The sequence below is a fragment of the Pleuronectes platessa genome, chromosome 3, assembly GCF_947347685.1.
Source record: "Pleuronectes platessa chromosome 3, fPlePla1.1, whole genome shotgun sequence".
Taxonomy (NCBI): Eukaryota; Metazoa; Chordata; class Actinopteri; order Pleuronectiformes; family Pleuronectidae; genus Pleuronectes; species Pleuronectes platessa.
The window spans coordinates 26,505,452-26,523,035 of record NC_070628.1 but is presented as its reverse complement, the minus strand read 5'-3'; the positions used below and the strand labels follow the sequence as shown (position 1 = coordinate 26,523,035).

At 42.4% G+C, this 17,584-nt stretch overlaps 2 protein-coding genes across 3 annotated transcripts; one reads left to right on the top strand and one right to left on the bottom strand.

Moving 5' to 3' along the window:
• The first annotated feature begins 836 nt into the window (after positions 1 to 836).
• Positions 837 to 8,357, top strand: LOC128436815 (E3 ubiquitin/ISG15 ligase TRIM25). Of its 2 annotated transcripts, XM_053418683.1 has the most exons (8): positions 837 to 1,519; positions 2,704 to 2,799; positions 3,529 to 3,762; positions 4,695 to 4,863; positions 5,038 to 5,106; positions 5,303 to 5,452; positions 6,397 to 6,507; positions 7,498 to 8,357. In XM_053418683.1, exons 1-8 carry the CDS (start codon positions 899 to 901, stop codon positions 7,506 to 7,508), a joined length of 1,461 nt encoding a protein of 486 aa, XP_053274658.1. In that variant the 5' UTR covers positions 837 to 898; the 3' UTR covers positions 7,509 to 8,357. The 2 variants fall into 2 exon arrangements, with proteins under 2 accessions (XP_053274658.1, XP_053274659.1); XM_053418684.1 differs by lacking the exon at positions 5,038 to 5,106 and having other exon boundaries at positions 838 to 1,519.
• dgke (diacylglycerol kinase, epsilon) lies at positions 8,147 to 16,868 on the bottom strand. The gene is made up of 11 exons (XM_053418682.1): positions 16,158 to 16,868; positions 15,498 to 15,657; positions 15,269 to 15,388; positions 15,042 to 15,185; positions 14,571 to 14,728; positions 14,077 to 14,125; positions 13,467 to 13,580; positions 13,256 to 13,327; positions 12,922 to 13,049; positions 12,624 to 12,735; positions 8,147 to 11,481 (listed from the first exon to the last, which is right to left on the bottom strand). Exons 1-11 carry the CDS (start codon positions 16,607 to 16,609, stop codon positions 11,260 to 11,262), a joined length of 1,731 nt encoding a protein of 576 aa, XP_053274657.1. The 5' UTR covers positions 16,610 to 16,868; the 3' UTR covers positions 8,147 to 11,259.
• Positions 16,869 to 17,584: the final 716 nt, after the last annotated feature.

Here is a 17,584-nt window from a genome sequence, read left to right as displayed (position 1 = left end):
TTTTGTTCCCTATTGAACAATTTGCTGTGCCCAGATAAACTGGTCTTTCATCTAGAGGTGTTTCCTGAACAGACAGACACACCTCAACACACCCCGTGCTATGAAACAATAAGTATGCCTGGTCTCAATAACAAGGTTGTTCTTTTAAAACTTGGCTTACTTATTTGACTGTCTCTGAAGTTAAAGTATAAATGGACACCTACCTGAATACAAATGCTTTTTTTTTTTTTTTTTCAATACAAAATATTATATATAAATAGTCATTGGATATTTATCAGGGTGTTAGTATAGCTGAGCGTTTTGTTGTCTTTTACTGTCAGGAGACCTCAGCCGAAAAAGATCACGAGAGATGATTATTGACTCGGGACGTCACACCCGTTTATTCACCGTCTACTTCAGAACTCCTCCCTTCACAGAACCCCTTTCCGTCAGAACCCCTTTCACAACAAGAGTTCCGACCAACACCCTGCTCATAACAGGAACAACACATCAACCTTCCATAATAAAGTCACTAATAAAATAGCTTTCATTAGCTTGAATTCATGCTGCTCATCTGTCAGATTTCTAATGCTCTCTGTGATTACGTGACCATTTCTCCATGATGTGGATAGTACAAGTGTTCCCTACTACCCTATGAAGAGCTTGAAGAGAATACAGTAGGAATAATATCATGAGACGTTTACGAGTCGTGTGTATAAGTAACAAGAATTACTGCTTTATCTGTGACCAAATAAAAGGGCGTGATGTTTATCATACACACACACACACACACACACACACACACACACACACACACACACACACACACACACACACACTCCTAAGTTTCGTTTCTCCCCCCCCACACACACACTCTTCTAGGTTTCGTTTCTCCCTGCAGCGGCTCTGAGCTCTCGTCATGGCCGCGGTGGAGCAGAGTGACTTGTCTCTCATGAGTCTGGAGGATGAGCTGACCTGCAGCATCTGCCTCAGCCCCTTTGACTGTCCGGTGACCATCCCCTGCGGACACAACTTCTGCCAGGGCTGCCTGCTCACCACCTGGACGGAGCCCTACAGATGTCCCCAGTGTCGGACCCTCTTCCACACCAAACCCGAGCTGAAGAAAAACACGGTCCTCAGCACCGTGGTGGAGACCTTAAACCTGAGGTTGGTCCGGAGCGCGTCGAGCCTGTCAGCAGAGGAGAAAGAGACCAAGGAAGAGACCATGGAAGAGATCAAGGAAGATGCTGTCATACGCTGTGACACCTGTATGGAAGCAGAGGCGGCCAACACCTGCCTCACCTGCATGGTCTCTTTCTGCGAGGAGCACCTGCGTCCTCACCGGGAGAACCCGGTGTTCCGTCTCCACCAGCTGATCGAGCCAGTTGGGGACCTGTTGGATCGCTTGTGCCCGGACCACCACAAGCTGATGGATCTCTTCTGCAGCCAGCATGTCCGCCCCATCTGCAGCCTCTGTCTCCAGCAGGACCACAAAGGCTGCTCCTTCACTTCTCACGAGGACCAGAGGAAGCTCAAAGAGGTCTGTTACCTTAGCACTGGGAGTCAGTGGCGGATCTACACTTTTTCTTAATCTGGGTACTAAAGGGGCCACAATTTAATAATAGGGTCCAATTACACGTCCAACATCGGTGAACAATTCCTGATTCAGTAAGATACACATTTAGGTCATTCTTTGTTTACTGTTAGCTCTATAGCTTTGAGTGAAGCCACACATTTTTGATTTATTTTGAAAACTGTTCCTTGTTCGAGCAAATTGTGTTCTTCCAAAGAGGGTTTAAAAAAGACTACTGACAGGACAGGGGCACTTTAGCAGCCTGTCAGGTTTCAGCTGGGACCACTGCCCCTGAGTCATTAGGGCCAGTAGCTACTCACCTTAGTGTAAAGACTCGAAACTGAAGACAACTTAGCCTGGCTCTGTTCACTCAACAAACAGTAAATGATTTAGCCTTATAGATGCTGCTGATGTGTGGAGTTGAACCAGGCTTATGTTGTTGTTTACTATTTTCTTCATTGGTACAGTGAAAACCTTACATTTTAGAATGTATACAGTCTAAGCAGTGTTGAATTACAAATTCAGTCATTGCCAGAGTTGTTTTCACAGGCTAGTTGTAAATCAAGTCATTTCGTGGTACAAATATGGTTCTTTAACTTTGGAAAATCTCTGCATTACACCACAAATGTTTGATTTTGAAGTTTGTTATCTTTAACTCATATGTATCAATCACTATCATATTATTGAATCAAAATGAATTAAAAAAAATCTTTACATTTTAGGAAGTTTCATTCTTAAGGGACACAACTAAACTTGTTTTCTACTTAATGTGATTATAATTTGGTGAATACAGGGCACTCGATTTGGTTTGTTGTTATTTCCAAATTACAAACTAGTGCATTAAGGTGTGTAAGGAAACGAGTAACTAACAACTAGAACATTAAAACCTAGAGTCAACACTAATGGCACTCAGTAGAGGGCATATCAGTTTTGTGATTATCTCTTCAGTAGTTTTTGTGTAATCTTTCTTCCAACCAAACCAACCAACAAACGGAGAGTCGTTCAAGATTTTTATTCTAGACAGTTATAACTCAGTTCATTTACCTTAAATTTTATAATCCACAGGTACCCACACAATCATTAGCATTTCTAATGCGACCCTGAACAGGATCTTTAAATCTCCATTATTGTTTATTTACATATCTTTTCAGTCTGAACTCGAGGGCAAGTTGGGTTTGCTGGACGGGAAGATTAAGACGACTGAGACGGTAATGTCTCAAATGAACGACCACCACAGCAAGCTGGAGGTACTTTTTACTCACTACTTCTCCCAGAGGAAACATTTTCATTTTTACCTTCTGATACTGATTCCATTACCTGGACTTTTCATGAGCTGATACTAAGTTCTGTTCCAATACCAGTGAATTAAAAAAATTAAAATAACAACCTATATAACATTCTAACAGCTGTATCATATTCACCCTGTATGGCTTGGCTCAGGTCAAACCCCTTGAACAATAATACAGAGAATGAATGTCATGAACTTCTTTTATATCTATTTATTTAAAACGTAAAAAGATCACAGATAAATAAAGAAATCGAGGAATAAACGTCTAGATTAGATACGAAGTCAATGCAAAATGCGATTAGACAATACTTTTCAAATATCTTTCGTATCGCATCATTTCGCGTCCAACGCTAGAGTTGAAAAGTTTGAATTTTCATGTCGTGGAGACCTGTGAGCACTGAGTGCCGGAAATTTGTGTCGCTTTCGATGTGATTGAAGCATAATCGGGCCTATGTTACACACCACTGTAGTGAAGAAGTTCTTTCTTGGAAAAGAAAATCATATAAGAATGTATCTAAAGTTATACACTGTAAATACTTTCGATTAGTACATAATCTGCGTACTCACTGATGTCTGATCGGGCATTTTCGTCTGTATCAGAGGCATTTAAGATGCTGGCATCGGAATGTCTCCAATAATGTCAGTTTGTCTTTCCATCTGTTTACTTGTCCCTGTTTCCTTGTCCAAGAATGCTGCAGCCCAAAAAAAGAAGGCATTGGCAACTGTGTATCAGCAGATGCGGGAAGAGTTGGTCCAAGAGGAATGCAAGGCCCTAAATGAGGTGGACAGCGAGCTGGAGATTGGTCAGACGAAACTTCAGGATTTCACGAAGAAGTTAACTGACAACGCTGCAAAGATGAGAAAAGCCCAGGAAACTTTGAGCTGTCAGCTAAGTCTCTCCCAAACCATGGGCTTTCTGAAGGTGACATAATCATCATCACAGACTGAGGAAGTGGTGGGGAGGGAAAATATCATTGAGATGGGATAGACTGCAGAGAATTAAATCATGGTGTACACACTTGGAATATTTCCCTAAAAGGGTCCCTCTTCCATAAATATAGAAGTGGCCTGTAAGTGCTCAGCCTGTAATTCCTGTTCGTCTAGTTGACTGGCTGGTTGGTCAGAATGAAATCAGATCAAATTTGATTTGGGAGGACAACTGCCAGTGTTGCATTCATTAACAGTAAAGTGCTTGATTAATCGTTATCCAGGATTAATCCATTATTTTTAGCTGTCAACTTTACGTTCACGGTCAAGGCCCGGACTGTGAACATATCAGAATTAGCATATTTTAACATGTTTGGTCTAATAACTAGACTAACATGATTTAATATGATTGAATGCATAGTTTATCATTAAGGTTAATTAGGATACCAGTAAGAGGACTCCCAGTGACCTTTGGCTCATTGAGATTATCTACAGATCATTTTTTGACTGTTTTTTACTGTGGGAGTAAGTGTTTGCACGTTGTGGGAACTGTTGGGTTTCTATATAATTTTAAGGTCTCGACCTTACTATTTGAAGTGCATGAGATAATGCATGTTCTGATTTCACTTTACAAGTACAACTGAATTGGTTGAATAACAAAAAAACATTTTTATTTAACTTTATAAGCTTGAGGTGTCACTTACAGACTGACACAACTATTTTCTGACTTTTATCAGCATATCAGTAAATTGATAAAGTTGAAAATAATCCTTCATTGTAGCCATAATTTAATTTTTTTTTTAATTTGACCCCCCCCCCCCCCCCCCCCCCCCCCCGTGGTACCATCAAGTAGAGAAGTGCATGTTGTTTCACTATAAACCTGCCACAGTCATGATGCGCACAACTTGTTTCCCTTGCTCCTCTTAGGCTTCATTTAACTTGCCAAAGGCTGTGAAGTCTGAGCCTCAGGTGCCTCGAATCAGCCTGGACTCCAGGAAGGTGACTTTAACTCAGACCTTCGCTGGAGCATTGAAGGTGCATCTGACCGAGATCCTCAAACTGCCTGTTGAGGCCAGACTACCAATAATAAAACCAGGTGACTGAAAAGAGAAACGTTGCACTTTTAGAGAGATATTTTATAGTTGGAGGTTCATTGTAATAGTAAAATGAATCGAATTGTGTCCCAGTATTGCTGCATGTGGGTGAGTTTGTGCCATGTGGTAAATAAGGAAATCGTTTTAAATGTTCACCGTCCATTCACCAATGGCAGGTGAAAAAGCAGCTATTGTCTCAAGAGCTGGATCCCCCCAGAATCTGATATCTTCATCGCTGAACTCTAGCAAGAAGTCTAACTTCAAATTGGTTTTGAAATCAGAGAAACAATAAACATGTACAGCACTTAAACCTTAAAGATAATGTGTTTGCATTTAAAAAGCAGCTACATAGCATAATTGTGACCGCTGAAGCTCGGGGCTCTATGTCCTCTGTCATTATGTTTATGTCCTCTAGTGTAAATAATGACTCTTGTGTTTCAGTTCTACCCGAGCCTCCCAGGCCCTTCCATCCACTTCCTGTACCTAGGATTTATATGGGCGCCCACACAGGCTGGAGCTCACCCCAGTATGCACATAATGTGTCACCAGGCCTTAACTGGGCTCCGCCAATCAATCAACCACAAAATACAAGTAAGTCCGATAAGGATCTGAAACTATACACTCAATACCAAACTTTTGCATTTATCATGACAGTATGATTAAGACATTCATAAACTAGCAGACAGCCATGCGACCCAATGATTTGACCCTGACAGCAGCACATTGACAACATTGAGGCATTCATTACATTACCTCTGCCAAAGAGGTTGTGTTGTCTCTGTGTTCGCTTGTCTGTTAGTTAGCAACATTACACAAAAACTACTGTGCGTGCAATTCAATATTTTCATTAGTAATGATTCATGGTTCTTTATGGAAAAAAATTGGGCATGTTTAGGGGACTGATCCATCTCTCACCAGTTTGGTGCAGATCCACATAAAAATCCAGATCTAGTGAATTTAAAAGGGGTTTCATAAGGGGATTGTTGTATTTTGGTCGAGGGATGGACTCCACTTATTATACACATCTCTTCATTTATGTCACAACATCTTATATGGCATCAATCAGCTTGTGGGGCTAAATTGGAAGAAAATGTGACTCTCTTCCCGTGCACTGAACATTTTAGTAACATCTGAATCGAGGTGTGTTGACAGGTGACTTATCTGATGCCACGCCCACACCGTCTTTGTGACTATTTTTCTAAACTTTCAAGGAGCAGTAGAGAACTTGGCAGTACATGACTCAGATAATATTAGAAAAGATCTTGCTCCACCTACAGCTGGTAATGCAATTTTGAAGAATCCAATGCTCCCCTGTCTAAACCACCATTCAGAGCCTGGATGAGTGTGTGAGGAGAGTCAATCACTGCTCGGGCACAAATTCTCATGTTCTCTTACTCTCTCCTCTATTTTCAAATACCTGACAACTGCAGCCTTATCATTAATTGTTGCTGGGCTTTTTAGTGAATATAAGATGCTAAAAAGAAATACTCAATTACTTCAGCTATGAGACAAACTTAGTTTTTTTTCTCGTTCAGGACGAACCAGAAAACCTCGAAGCGGGATGGGAAAAGGGATTCAAGCTCGATCGATGGAAAACCTGTTGGATTTGGGATTTTCGGCTGCACCTCAACTCAGTCCGAAACCAGGTAGATACCATCTACTGTTAAAAAGTAACAGGAGGGTACACATCAATATAAGCATCTGGAGGTTGATTCTCCAGGCCTGTACCGCGGCCATATTTTCTTTTTGCTCGTTATCCTGATACTTTAAACTAGTTTCAGTTTGCCTTATTAACTCACAGAGTTTAAGTTTTGTCTGAATACACTAAAGCAAACAAAACATTTATTGAAAACAGTTTGCATCGTCCATTGGCCGAGAGTTAAAGTTACTATACGTATGTTACTATAGGTTTTGTGTTGCCACGAGGCAACACAAAACCTGTGTTGCCTCGTGGAGTCCAGATGCTTCTGTCGTCTGTGCCGAGGGCCTGGATCTGCACAGTGTGACTTTATAGTGTTTACATTACGACTTATAGACCAGCTGCAGCGTCCCTTTGCCAAGATTTTAGAACACAATCAACCTAACCTTTGTCACTCTCAGTAGGTGCATATCCGTGTGTGACTGCGTGCGTGCGTGAGTGAATGACAGAGACCAGAACACATGCAAAGCGATGTACTCAGACTGCGTAAAACAATAACCAATCCAATAGCTTGGTCTTCGTAAACCACATGTTAATACCAGGTGTTTCGGGGGCCAGAGAGACACAGATAGCAGTGGAGATGAGACAGTAAAGATGGAGGTCTAGTCTTTCCCCTGAGGCCGGTTTGATACCAGGTTTTGGTATCATCCCTAAATAAAGGCATTTGTTTTGTACTCTGTTTTTATAGCACAAGTTCATATACTGTATGTTCAATGACGATGTATTAATCAACACACACCACCACAGACTTGTGTTTTCTGACATTGTTCCCTCACTGTTTGTCAGGGGGAATTAAACTTTGTCAGGGGGAATTAAACTTGCCAGAATCAATTAAATTCTAACGAATACAAATTTTGAAAATTCTAATCTGGTAGGCAGATTGCAAAGTATTCTATTTATCTGCAAACTACTAAAGTATTTGTATATTTTTCTTCAGGCAAACATTAACCCAGAGCTGCAGGTGGAAACAAGCAAGACTTGATCTGATATTACCCAAGAAAGATGATCCCAACAGCAGTCCTCCTTCTGAGAAATCAACTGGACGCCATGGACGGTCAAACACTAACAACTATATGCAGCAGCAGATGTATTTGCTTCTGCACTCCTAGTACTCACATCTCACTACTTACCCTCTCTGTAGCATAGAAATGTGGAAATTATCACTGATTAAGACAACAGGGAATGATACTGATGTGTTGCTTAAACAAAGTGTACTATTAGCTTTACTTATAAATAATGGATATAAATGATTTTTCTGTGAAAAGATGGCATATTTAATGTATGAATGATTGATATAGTGTGGTTGTTTTGGCAGTTGAACTCAATGTCAAATATTCAGCTCTTTTGATCCAAGTGTTTCTTACATTGGCAAACTAGAATGGCACACAGTAATGCATACCTGCACCAAGGCCCGACATTTCCCAAGCTGCACCAAATTTCACACACTCGCACTACAAATCAGCTTCCTAAATATATAAAATATTTTCCCTTCAAGATGCATGAATCATTTCCTGGAAATGCATCTAGTAGAATGAAAACATAATATCATTGTCAGAGGTTGATTAACATATTCTACTACAATGTGATGGTTTTGAATCCGATTTAATGAAAACACAGACACACATGGCTTATATATGAAAATATTTAAGAGAATGTCTTCAAACTCAAAAGACTGCTTCATTACATTCAGTTCAAAATCTGTGATTTAGCAAATTCAGTAAACCCTCTTATACCATCTTTGTAAACATCTATGATTGACACAATTTTTACCAATAAAATCTTCTCATTTGCCAGAAACAGTGTCTCTGGATTTTCATCTGTGTTTAGTAGAGGCCACATCACGCTTCTTACGACCTTGTCATTGAACACATGAAATCATGAAATGTTTGACACACTCTCATCAGACAATAGATTCTCTTATTTTAGATATTTGACAGTAACAAAGTAAACATTCAGATATTTAAAGGTTCATTGAGCAGGGTTTAGTGGCATCTATTGGTGAGGGCATAGGCAACAATTTCTTTCAGGGGATTTTTACACTACAGAAAACATAGTTGTGAATGTTATATTTCATTTCCACCAATAGATCCCCCTAAATCATACACAAAGCTTTTAACAATAATAAACACATTTCGCTATGCACAACAAAGCAACATGTGAGTAACAACTGACTTTGAATGCAGAAGCCCAACTGTATATGACAGTTTTACAGAGTTTTAACAAATAATATTAAACAGACAGTTATTAGCCACACTAGCAACCCTTGGTGTCACCATTATCATCTTTTATCAGCTCAAAGCTGTGTTGATCGGGGTTTTGTTTTCTATTGGCTTCCTACTCCACACACAGTAAAGCTGATAGGAAAATATGTTAGCAAACAAAGAGCATGTGCACTATCAGTGGTATTGGCAACGATTTGAAGTCCAGTTTCTGGATATCTAACAAATATCCACCACACTTTAACTATGTTTTGGTCTCCACCACCTCCTTGCTGTTTAGCTACTGAGCTTGCACAAAGTCAGGCGCTGACCAGCTACTCTGTGTTTGAGGCATGGGTGTACAGTGGGTGTATCAGAGTGATTTTATGTACAACAGCGTCTGCTGCTGCTGGAAACAAAGATTATTGAGAGTAGTGAGATTTAAGACAGATCGTTTGAATTTAAGAATAGATGTTACCGCTCGCTCCTGGTCCTGCAGTTATTGCGAAAATTCACTCTAAAACAATCTGTCCCGCTAGAACCATGCTGCTGGTGTGGCTAAAAACCTGCCGATAAATCCCAGTTACATTGGAGCAACATAACACATCACAAGCACGTCTGGTAAACATGGATGATCAGGTAAGAGGTCAAACTGGTGTCTCTGAGCGAGAAGACATTCACCAAACAAAGGGTGATGACACCAGGACTTGGTTACCTGCTAAAGAGGTGCATATTCCAAAAGCATAGGCATCACATGGCTAATAACTGATCCCTGTTCAGCCAAATGAGCAGCAGGTTGGCTCAGGGTTCTTGAGAAACAGAAACAAAAATTATACTGAAAAATTTCTCACATGGCTGAGAGCAACAGGCATTCTGCAAAATACAGGGTCACCTTGAATGGCAAAAATATTTTCCTTACAGGACGGCTGCTTCACAAACTGAATAGAGGACAGATGCAACAATACAACTTAACAAGAAGAGCTATGTCTTATGAACAACCCAGAAAAGTACAAACAAGTAGGGCTGCACGATATTAGGAAAACATGGGATAACGTGGAATATTGCGATGACGATATTATTTCGATTCCACCTGGCTCCGGCTGCAGGGACCTCAATCGGCTCCACAGCAACACATTTTAGATATATTGTGCAGCCCCACAAACAGTGTACTAATAGTGAAGGTTTGATTCTGAAACTCAACTCTACTCCACCTCTCTATACTTTTTTGAAATAATCCACCACCTTGTGGTGACTATTTGGTAAAACACAAATAATGAAATACAAGAGTGCGACTTGAATAATGTAAAACAACATGACACAGCATAGTCTCATCAGCAGTTATCACTATCGGCAGAAACATAAGGTCAGCAGTATGGTTTCATGTATGTGCCTACGTTCTAAGCAATGTAAGGTATTTATCAGTGTCAGATATAAAAACATAATACAGTATGTCAACAGGCGGAGAAGCTTTTACATGGAGGGAAAGAGGATCCTCTGAACAGTAGTTACTTGGCAGTGCTTTCAAAATAAACCCCAACATGTTGGTCTGTTTGCTGTGGCCCTTACAGTTAAGTGAGATATAGTTTGAAGACTGAAGTGTAATCCAGCAGTTTGTGGGGGAGCAACTTGGGACAGAGCATCATGAAGTAAACAAACCAAGATGGATGTCCAGTGATTGACACATTACAGGTGGAACAGAGCCATTGCTCCAGATTTAAAAAATGTTGTATCCTTCAGACACAGTTCAAAGCCTTACCCAGGGTGACAAATGTAGGAGACACTAAAAATCATTGACTATCAGTTGAATTAACAGATGTTTTACGCATCACCCACTAGAAAACTGTGTTGTTTGTGCTTTTTTTGTGTAACAAAATATGATTAATGTACAATAACTTGCACGTAGGCTACCTCCAGCAAATCCTCCACATAACAGTACTGCTGTCTCCTATATTACCACCAGCTGCTGATGAATTAGACATGGCTTTGAGGGGAATTTGTCAATTCAACCTGGATAAGTTGTAAAAAATGGCTTACTGATACCTGCAGTACTGCACTGGGCATTCAATGGTAAATACAATATAATAAATAGAGTATATCTGACTATACATATCTATGGCAGAAGGGATCAGTGCAAATAAACGGCAATCTTTCTCTGTAACATTCCCCTCCTACTGACTGCCCCTGTGGAGAGGAACTGCCTGAGCTCTGCGTTACAGGATAAGTGGAGTGTGGATGGAACTGAAAAATAACTCGCACCAACCCACTTACAAAGAAATCTTTCTAAAACCTGCATCTCTCTGAAAGGATCTGAAATGACAACACGGGAAACCTACAATATCTATTGTCATGGACATGACTCGAGGATAAAGCTTTTTTCAAGGATCTTAGAGGGGGTCAATCAAGTGCCCTTGGAGAAGAGGGATTAATAGAAACTGGGCTTAAGACAGAAGACAAAAACTTAAGATAAGAAGAGCTTCAGATCACGTGAGGCTCGGTGTGGGTCATGCACGAGCGGAGGCTGGCCCTGTAGGCCGGGGCGAGTCGTGAGGGGTGTGGCTCTCTGCCTCGGAGGAGCTGGATTCATCGTCGTCATCGTCCGTCTGCTCGCTGCTGTGATACAGCATGAGGGCCTGGGTCTTATGGGTGATGGTGATGGTGCAGGGGCCCTGGGCCCAAGGCTCCCCATCCACCTGCATGGGCATCTTGGAGCTCTTGAGAACCAGCTACAGGAGGTAGGACACACAGTTCTTGAGTGTGAAGATGGTTTTCAATAAAACAGAAATAGCCTATGTGTAAAGTATGAAAAAGTAACAGCAGTTCAATAAATCACTCAAACTACATACAAACCTAAAAAAAAATATTCTACTGTAACAAGTGATTTCCCCGCCATGGGATCAATTAAGTTTCATCTTATCTTGATAGAAATAAAGTAAACTCAATCTCATTTTAGCAAAAACATTATCTTTAAAATCTTGAAGACAATGAACCCAAAGTTGTCCACATTCACTCTGCATCATAGACTGTTTATTAAAAGCTCTGCACACAACGTCCAGCACACAAAAAATAAAGAGTGACAGTTTATTGTGTAACTGTTTCATGAGGAACCACTAATGACGAGAACTGATTCTTAAGTCCAGAGCATTAACACAGGACTGACAAAAGCTTTTTGGGATAAAATAGAACAAATGGTTCACAAGGGCTTCATTTCACAAACTGCTGCCCTGGGTTTTTGTCTCTCAGTACTGTGCTGAAGTTAAACACAATATATTCCCTTCTAATTATGTTTGTGAAATGTGTAATGATATCTGGCGTTGTTTAGCGTCTATCAATGAATCTAATCGAGACAGAATTTCAGGGTCATTTAGGTCCTTAATAATAGTCATTTACATGGCACTTCTAATTCTTTTAAATAACATTATTATTAAAGGCTTGAAGAGAATATTTGGTAAACTGATGTAAATATCAACATGAAATAGTTCTCTTATGCAACACTTTATGTTCCCCACTTGTGACATCAATCTTTCCCTGTGTAAAGTATTGAAATACTAGTAAACTTCCTCCATCGTCTCTCACTTATAATTGCTTGAACTATACTTTTTAGTGTGTGAGGATGGAGTCTTTCCTAAAGAGCTTAGATTGGTGTCAAAACCAGCAAAGACTATGAGCCCATGCAGGAGCTCAGTGGTATACACTTAATCAGATAATCAGATTAGTTCAAATTAGATTCCCAAGCGCTGTGAGGAACCAGATGGCAGTGAAAACTAATTTGGCGCCATCATTGTCTTTCTCCATACCCACTAAACAGGAAACAGTGCAGCCCAGTGGTGTGTGTTTGTGTGTGTGTTTGTGCGTATTGTTGCCTCACCCTGACAGTGTGGGCTTGTCCCAGCCGCACAGGGTTGGCCAGCTTGACCTGGATCTGAGCACAGTGGAAGGAGCCAAACACACCCAGCACCTCCAGCAGGCCATCATCCAATCTGCAGGAAGAGACAGGAAACAACGCTGCTGCTCACTCTTGGTTGCCATGGTACCCTGGAGCACTTGATGCAGTAAGAATAGAAGCGTCTTGGCAATAACTGGAGGTTAATTCTTGTCTCTGTGGGTCACTTGAAATGTGTATGACTTAAAACTGTAAAGACCCTCACACTATACATTCATCTCACCTTGTGGGTGGGCAGGGTTCATCCCCCATACCCTCCCAGAGTCTGCAGCCTCCACCCCAGTAGCCGATGTTACAGACTATGATGCCCTCCAGACTGGGCAGCGCCACCCTCTCCCCATCCAACTCCAACTACAACAAGAACACATACACACAAACGTTTGCTTTGTTTTACTACAGGCTGATGAATGGGGGTGGATTTATGAGGCCGATACTGTCACGCGCACGCACACGCACGCATAGTTTGTGTAATTCATTTTGAACAAACAAGTCAAACAATGAGAAAACCCCTTCTAGAGTGACAGTGTTGCTTCAGCACATGGACAAGGCTACTGTACCTCAATCCTCTTATCCAGATCCTTACATTCCTGCACTAAACAATCTTTGGTGCCATACAGGAAATACACGGCCTGAGGAAAGAGAAGCGCAGACATTAATACAGACAGGTGACATACTCCAGAGTCCATGCCTTGAATTCATATTCAAATTCAAATACAGGAGAAAAAGAATTTGCACATGATATACATGTTCAAATGAAGTGGTTCCGACCTTGTTGATGATGCGGCTGGAGAAGAAGGACGGTGTTTTCTCCCGGTGTGTGTGAAAGTTCAGAGCCATCAGAGCGTCGGGCCCCACAGAGAAGTAATTGTTCATGGAGAGAACCTGAGGGAAGCATGGAGGACATGTTTTATTGCATGTAATATTAAGTGTGTCAGTGGATCATCTGTCATCTATTGCACTGCAAACCCAACTTACAAAGCTTCAGTCACATTAGAATTTGAGCCCGACCAGTTTATCAGTTGTCTGATCAACCAGATGTGAGTCTTATATAGACATAGCAATATAAATGTTTATGTTTTACTGATAAACATCCACATGAAAACTTTCATCTGATAGAATAAACAATGTATAAAAGATGTGCATTTATGTTTCAATTGTATGTATTTGGTTGTATTTGTGTTTCCTTTTAATTTACAGTTATTTATTAAATAAGTTTCTGGTTTAACTGTAAAATATATATGCTTAAATTGGATTTCTTTCTTATGAGGGTTTAATAACAGCATATCAGGCATCATTGCTGATTATCAGAATCCGACATTTCCGCCCCAAAAAAAATCTGTCTAACGTTTAATAAAAGATTGGCAGAGATCAGACTCACCTTTGGTTTACGGAAGTAGAGGACTTTTGAAGCCACCTGCACTTTCCATCTGAAAACCATAATGGAGGTAATTAGAACAGGCGAAAAAATTACTCAATATATAAACACAGTCCCTGCCAGTAGTTGTATTAAATACATAAGTAATTCTATAAATTCATTATTACTAAATTCTGATTAAAAGCCTTGTTCAAACTAACTTGAATACAATTCTGGTTGGGGATGGAAGTTAAACTTAAATATATTGATTCGAAGAAAAAGTGTAAATCCGTGGATGTGTGACTGTGCCTGAATACTGGGCGCACACAGGCTCCTTCAAATTCATTTGGACTTTGAGAGGGATTTAAACACTAGTAATGTAATCACAAGAAACCACTCTAAAGCTGTTGACGTAACATAAGGTCCTCCATGGCTCCTTCACTGAAAAACACTGCATTCTAAAACACAGAGACAGACGAAATAGAATGGAACACATGTCCTGACAGCACAGCCCCCACCTGTCCATTTTGACCACCTCCGCATCAAGGATGTTACGGAGAACCTGTTCCACAGGAATCTCCCCAGCATACCCAGCGCCCCAGCCCAGAGTGTTGGAGAGGTCATTTCCTGTCCCCAGGGGCAGGATGGTCACCCTTGGGACAAACTGGTCTTGGCCCTGACACATGAGAACAAAAGGAGCAGCAGGTCAATTATTCACTCTGCCGAGAAGTGGTGGTAAAAACTGCAGGTGGAGACACTGAAGCTGTTTTCAGACATGAACTGAACTCTGACATTGAAAGAGGAGCCATACATTTAGAAGATGCCGGCAAAGAGAAACTTGGTAACTCCAGTGTTCATGTCTGAAAACAGCTAGAGTCTGTTTGCCCACCACCAGATAGCGGGCTCTGATAAACATCCACATGCTTGAACATTGGCAAGCTTGTGGTAATTACGAGAAGCCACTTGAATACTTGTTAGCCCTGTCTCACCTTTAGCTTCATGGTATCGATGGCATCCAGCACCCAGCCCACCGTGCCATCACCTCCACACACCAGCACCCGGACGCTGCCGGGGGGCAGTAGGGTGCACAGCTGGAGGGCTTTAGAGGGAGTCAGCTCAGAAAGGTCAAACACCTGGAGAGATGAGGAGAGGAAATACAAGTTTCACTCATGTTTAGTGCAGACAAATGAAAACGCTGCACAAGCTGCAGACTGACCTGCACTGGGTTAAGGATGGAGCGAAATTCTCCCAGCAGTGCTTCCCCCATGTTGTTACCGCTACGTGTGTTAGCCAAGACCAACACTGGAGTCCAGCCACTGCCGCAGGAAGACGCCAGCTACGGACACACAAGCACACAACACCCGCGTTGCTTACAACAGCTCTGGGGACATCGCACAACACTCACAGCATGGGACTGCTCAAGCTCCCCGTTAATTTTCCAGCACCTTGCTGTACTCCTCGGGTTGCCTGCGGCGGAGTTTGTTGACACAGAGGAGGTAGTGAGGAGGGATGATCAGGCTGTGAAACTCGCCCAGGTCACACAGGTCGGTCCCCACCAGGCTGTCCATGCAGTCGTCGTGCACCGTAGTCTGACACCACACACACCTGCAGGAGGGACAGAGCGACAATTTGTCAGAGCAGAAGGAAAATACACAGAGGCACTTCCTGCTAAAAGGAGCAAGTCCCTGAGTCGTCACTAGCTGCAGGGGTGCTGGTCTGGCTCCGACCTCTGACCTCTAGAGGTGGGCGGTGTGAGAGGGTCACTGTTAGGATTAGCAGAGGGATTTATCTGACAGATTATACCAGCTTGTGCCTGCCATCACAGAGAGCAGGGGTCCATTAGAGCAGATTAAAGACAGAATCACGTGAAAGGTGGTTGTGCAGCATTATAAACAACACAAGCCTTTCCCTCACGGAATATTCAGCCGGTTTCCATCTGCTACCTCACCACTAAATGTCACCAAATCCTACCCACTGCTACTTTAAATGTGCACCTCACTGAATCTGGAACGGTGATGGGTGTTAGACATTGAATTGTTGTAGGCTGTGGCCCCTTTAAATCCACCACTCTCCCCTCACATGAGCTGCAGCATCAACATCTGTACCTGAAGTCGCAGAGCTTCGGCTGGGTTCCACACTGCTGTTTGCACGCACGGCAGTAACTAGCGAGGGGCACATTCCCGCGGACCCAGCGGTGCTCCATGGCTCCGTCCGGGCTGCAGGGGCCCATGATCTCCTTGCAGGGCAGGCTCCGGTCGGCCCGGCGCAGGCACTGGTCGTCTGCGCACACGCCGCAGCAGTCGCAGAAAGCCCCGTGCAGGATGTGCTGGGAGCAGACGCAGCAGTAGGTGGGCTTGGTGAACAGGTCGGTGTGGTGCCAGCCGTGCTTGCTCTTGCGAAAGAAATCCTTCATGTGCGTCCTCCGCTTGGAGCGCTGGGTGCTGCACCACAGCGTGATGACCACCGGGACGATGACGGCCACAGAGGTCCAGAAGAGCAGGGTCCACTCCTCCCGGGAGCCGCAGTCGTCCTGCGCCTCGTCCCCCTCCCTGTGCATCACTGCTGCTGGACGGTGAGGATGCTAGCGAGAGGAGACCAGTGGGGAGGAGGATGAGGAGGATGAGGAGGAGGAGAGCTCTGTAGACACCAGCGGCCGCACACCGGACGCACCGCACGGCTCCTCCATGTTCACACACACCGACAGGACCAAGAGGTTTGATGCTCGGTGAGCAGAGAGGAAACGAGGTGGAGCTGAACACGGGAGCTACCCGCTAACGTAGCTTCGTCAGAGAGTGTTTACACGTCAAGATGAGTCGCCACAGGACATCCGCACAGCGGTGAACCCACGTGACTACAGCCCCTGCTCTGATCCCTTTACTTCACTGAGGTTAATCTGAGGGGCCGTGAGGATTCATGGGGAAATCTAAAGTTCTGACACTATCTGTTTCCAGATTCGTTTGTTTCCCAGTGTGACCCTCTTCTCTTGGTTGATCGCTTCCTCCGGATTTCTGGACTGTGAATAACAGGGTGGCCACTGCTCCTTAAAAGATGGAGTTATATTCTTCTCCTGTCTTCATTTACTAAACACCAACACAGCAAAACAGTACACTTCTCACGAGGTTCACACAGGCCTCTCACGCGACTCTAGCATGAGGCTGCTCCATGTTACACTCCTACTTGTCCCGATGAAACAATGGCTGGCTAGATCAACTCCTTGACAAGTTGACGTGCAGCACCAAATGAAATGTTACACGTGAAAATATACAGACAAAATACTAATTAAAGTATTTTAAATGATAATGAAACGAGTAAATACTTAACAATAAACTTAAATGTAAAATAATGCTGTGGAATTAAACTAATATACATATAATTTGTGTATAATACATTGTGAACCATGACACGTTAAGTTTGTATAATAATTTAAGTTCTTAAAAATGTAAAAACTCTCAAATAGACTAAAATAAAGGATAGGTAACCTGCATTAAAACTGCTCTATAGTTGACAGTACTTGAGTAAATGTAAATGTGGA

Coding starts and splice junctions, on each gene's coding strand:
- LOC128436815 (XM_053418683.1), top strand. CDS start 899: ATGGCCGCGGTGGAGCAGAGTGACTTGTCTCTCATGAGTCTGGAGGAT. Junction 4,864..5,037: donor ACTACCAATAATAAAACCAG/GTGACTGAAAAG, acceptor CACCAATGGCAG/GTGAAAAAGCAGCTATTGTC. Junction 5,107..5,302: donor ATCTTCATCGCTGAACTCTA/GCAAGAAGTCTA, acceptor CTTGTGTTTCAG/TTCTACCCGAGCCTCCCAGG.
- dgke (XM_053418682.1), bottom strand. CDS start 16,609: ATGCACAGGGAGGGGGACGAGGCGCAGGACGACTGCGGCTCCCGGGAG. Junction 13,581..14,076: donor TCTACTTCCGTAAACCAAAG/GTGAGTCTGATC, acceptor TGCTTCCCTCAG/GTTCTCTCCATGAACAATTA. Junction 11,482..12,623: donor GACAAGCCCACACTGTCAGG/GTGAGGCAACAA, acceptor TACCTCCTGTAG/CTGGTTCTCAAGAGCTCCAA.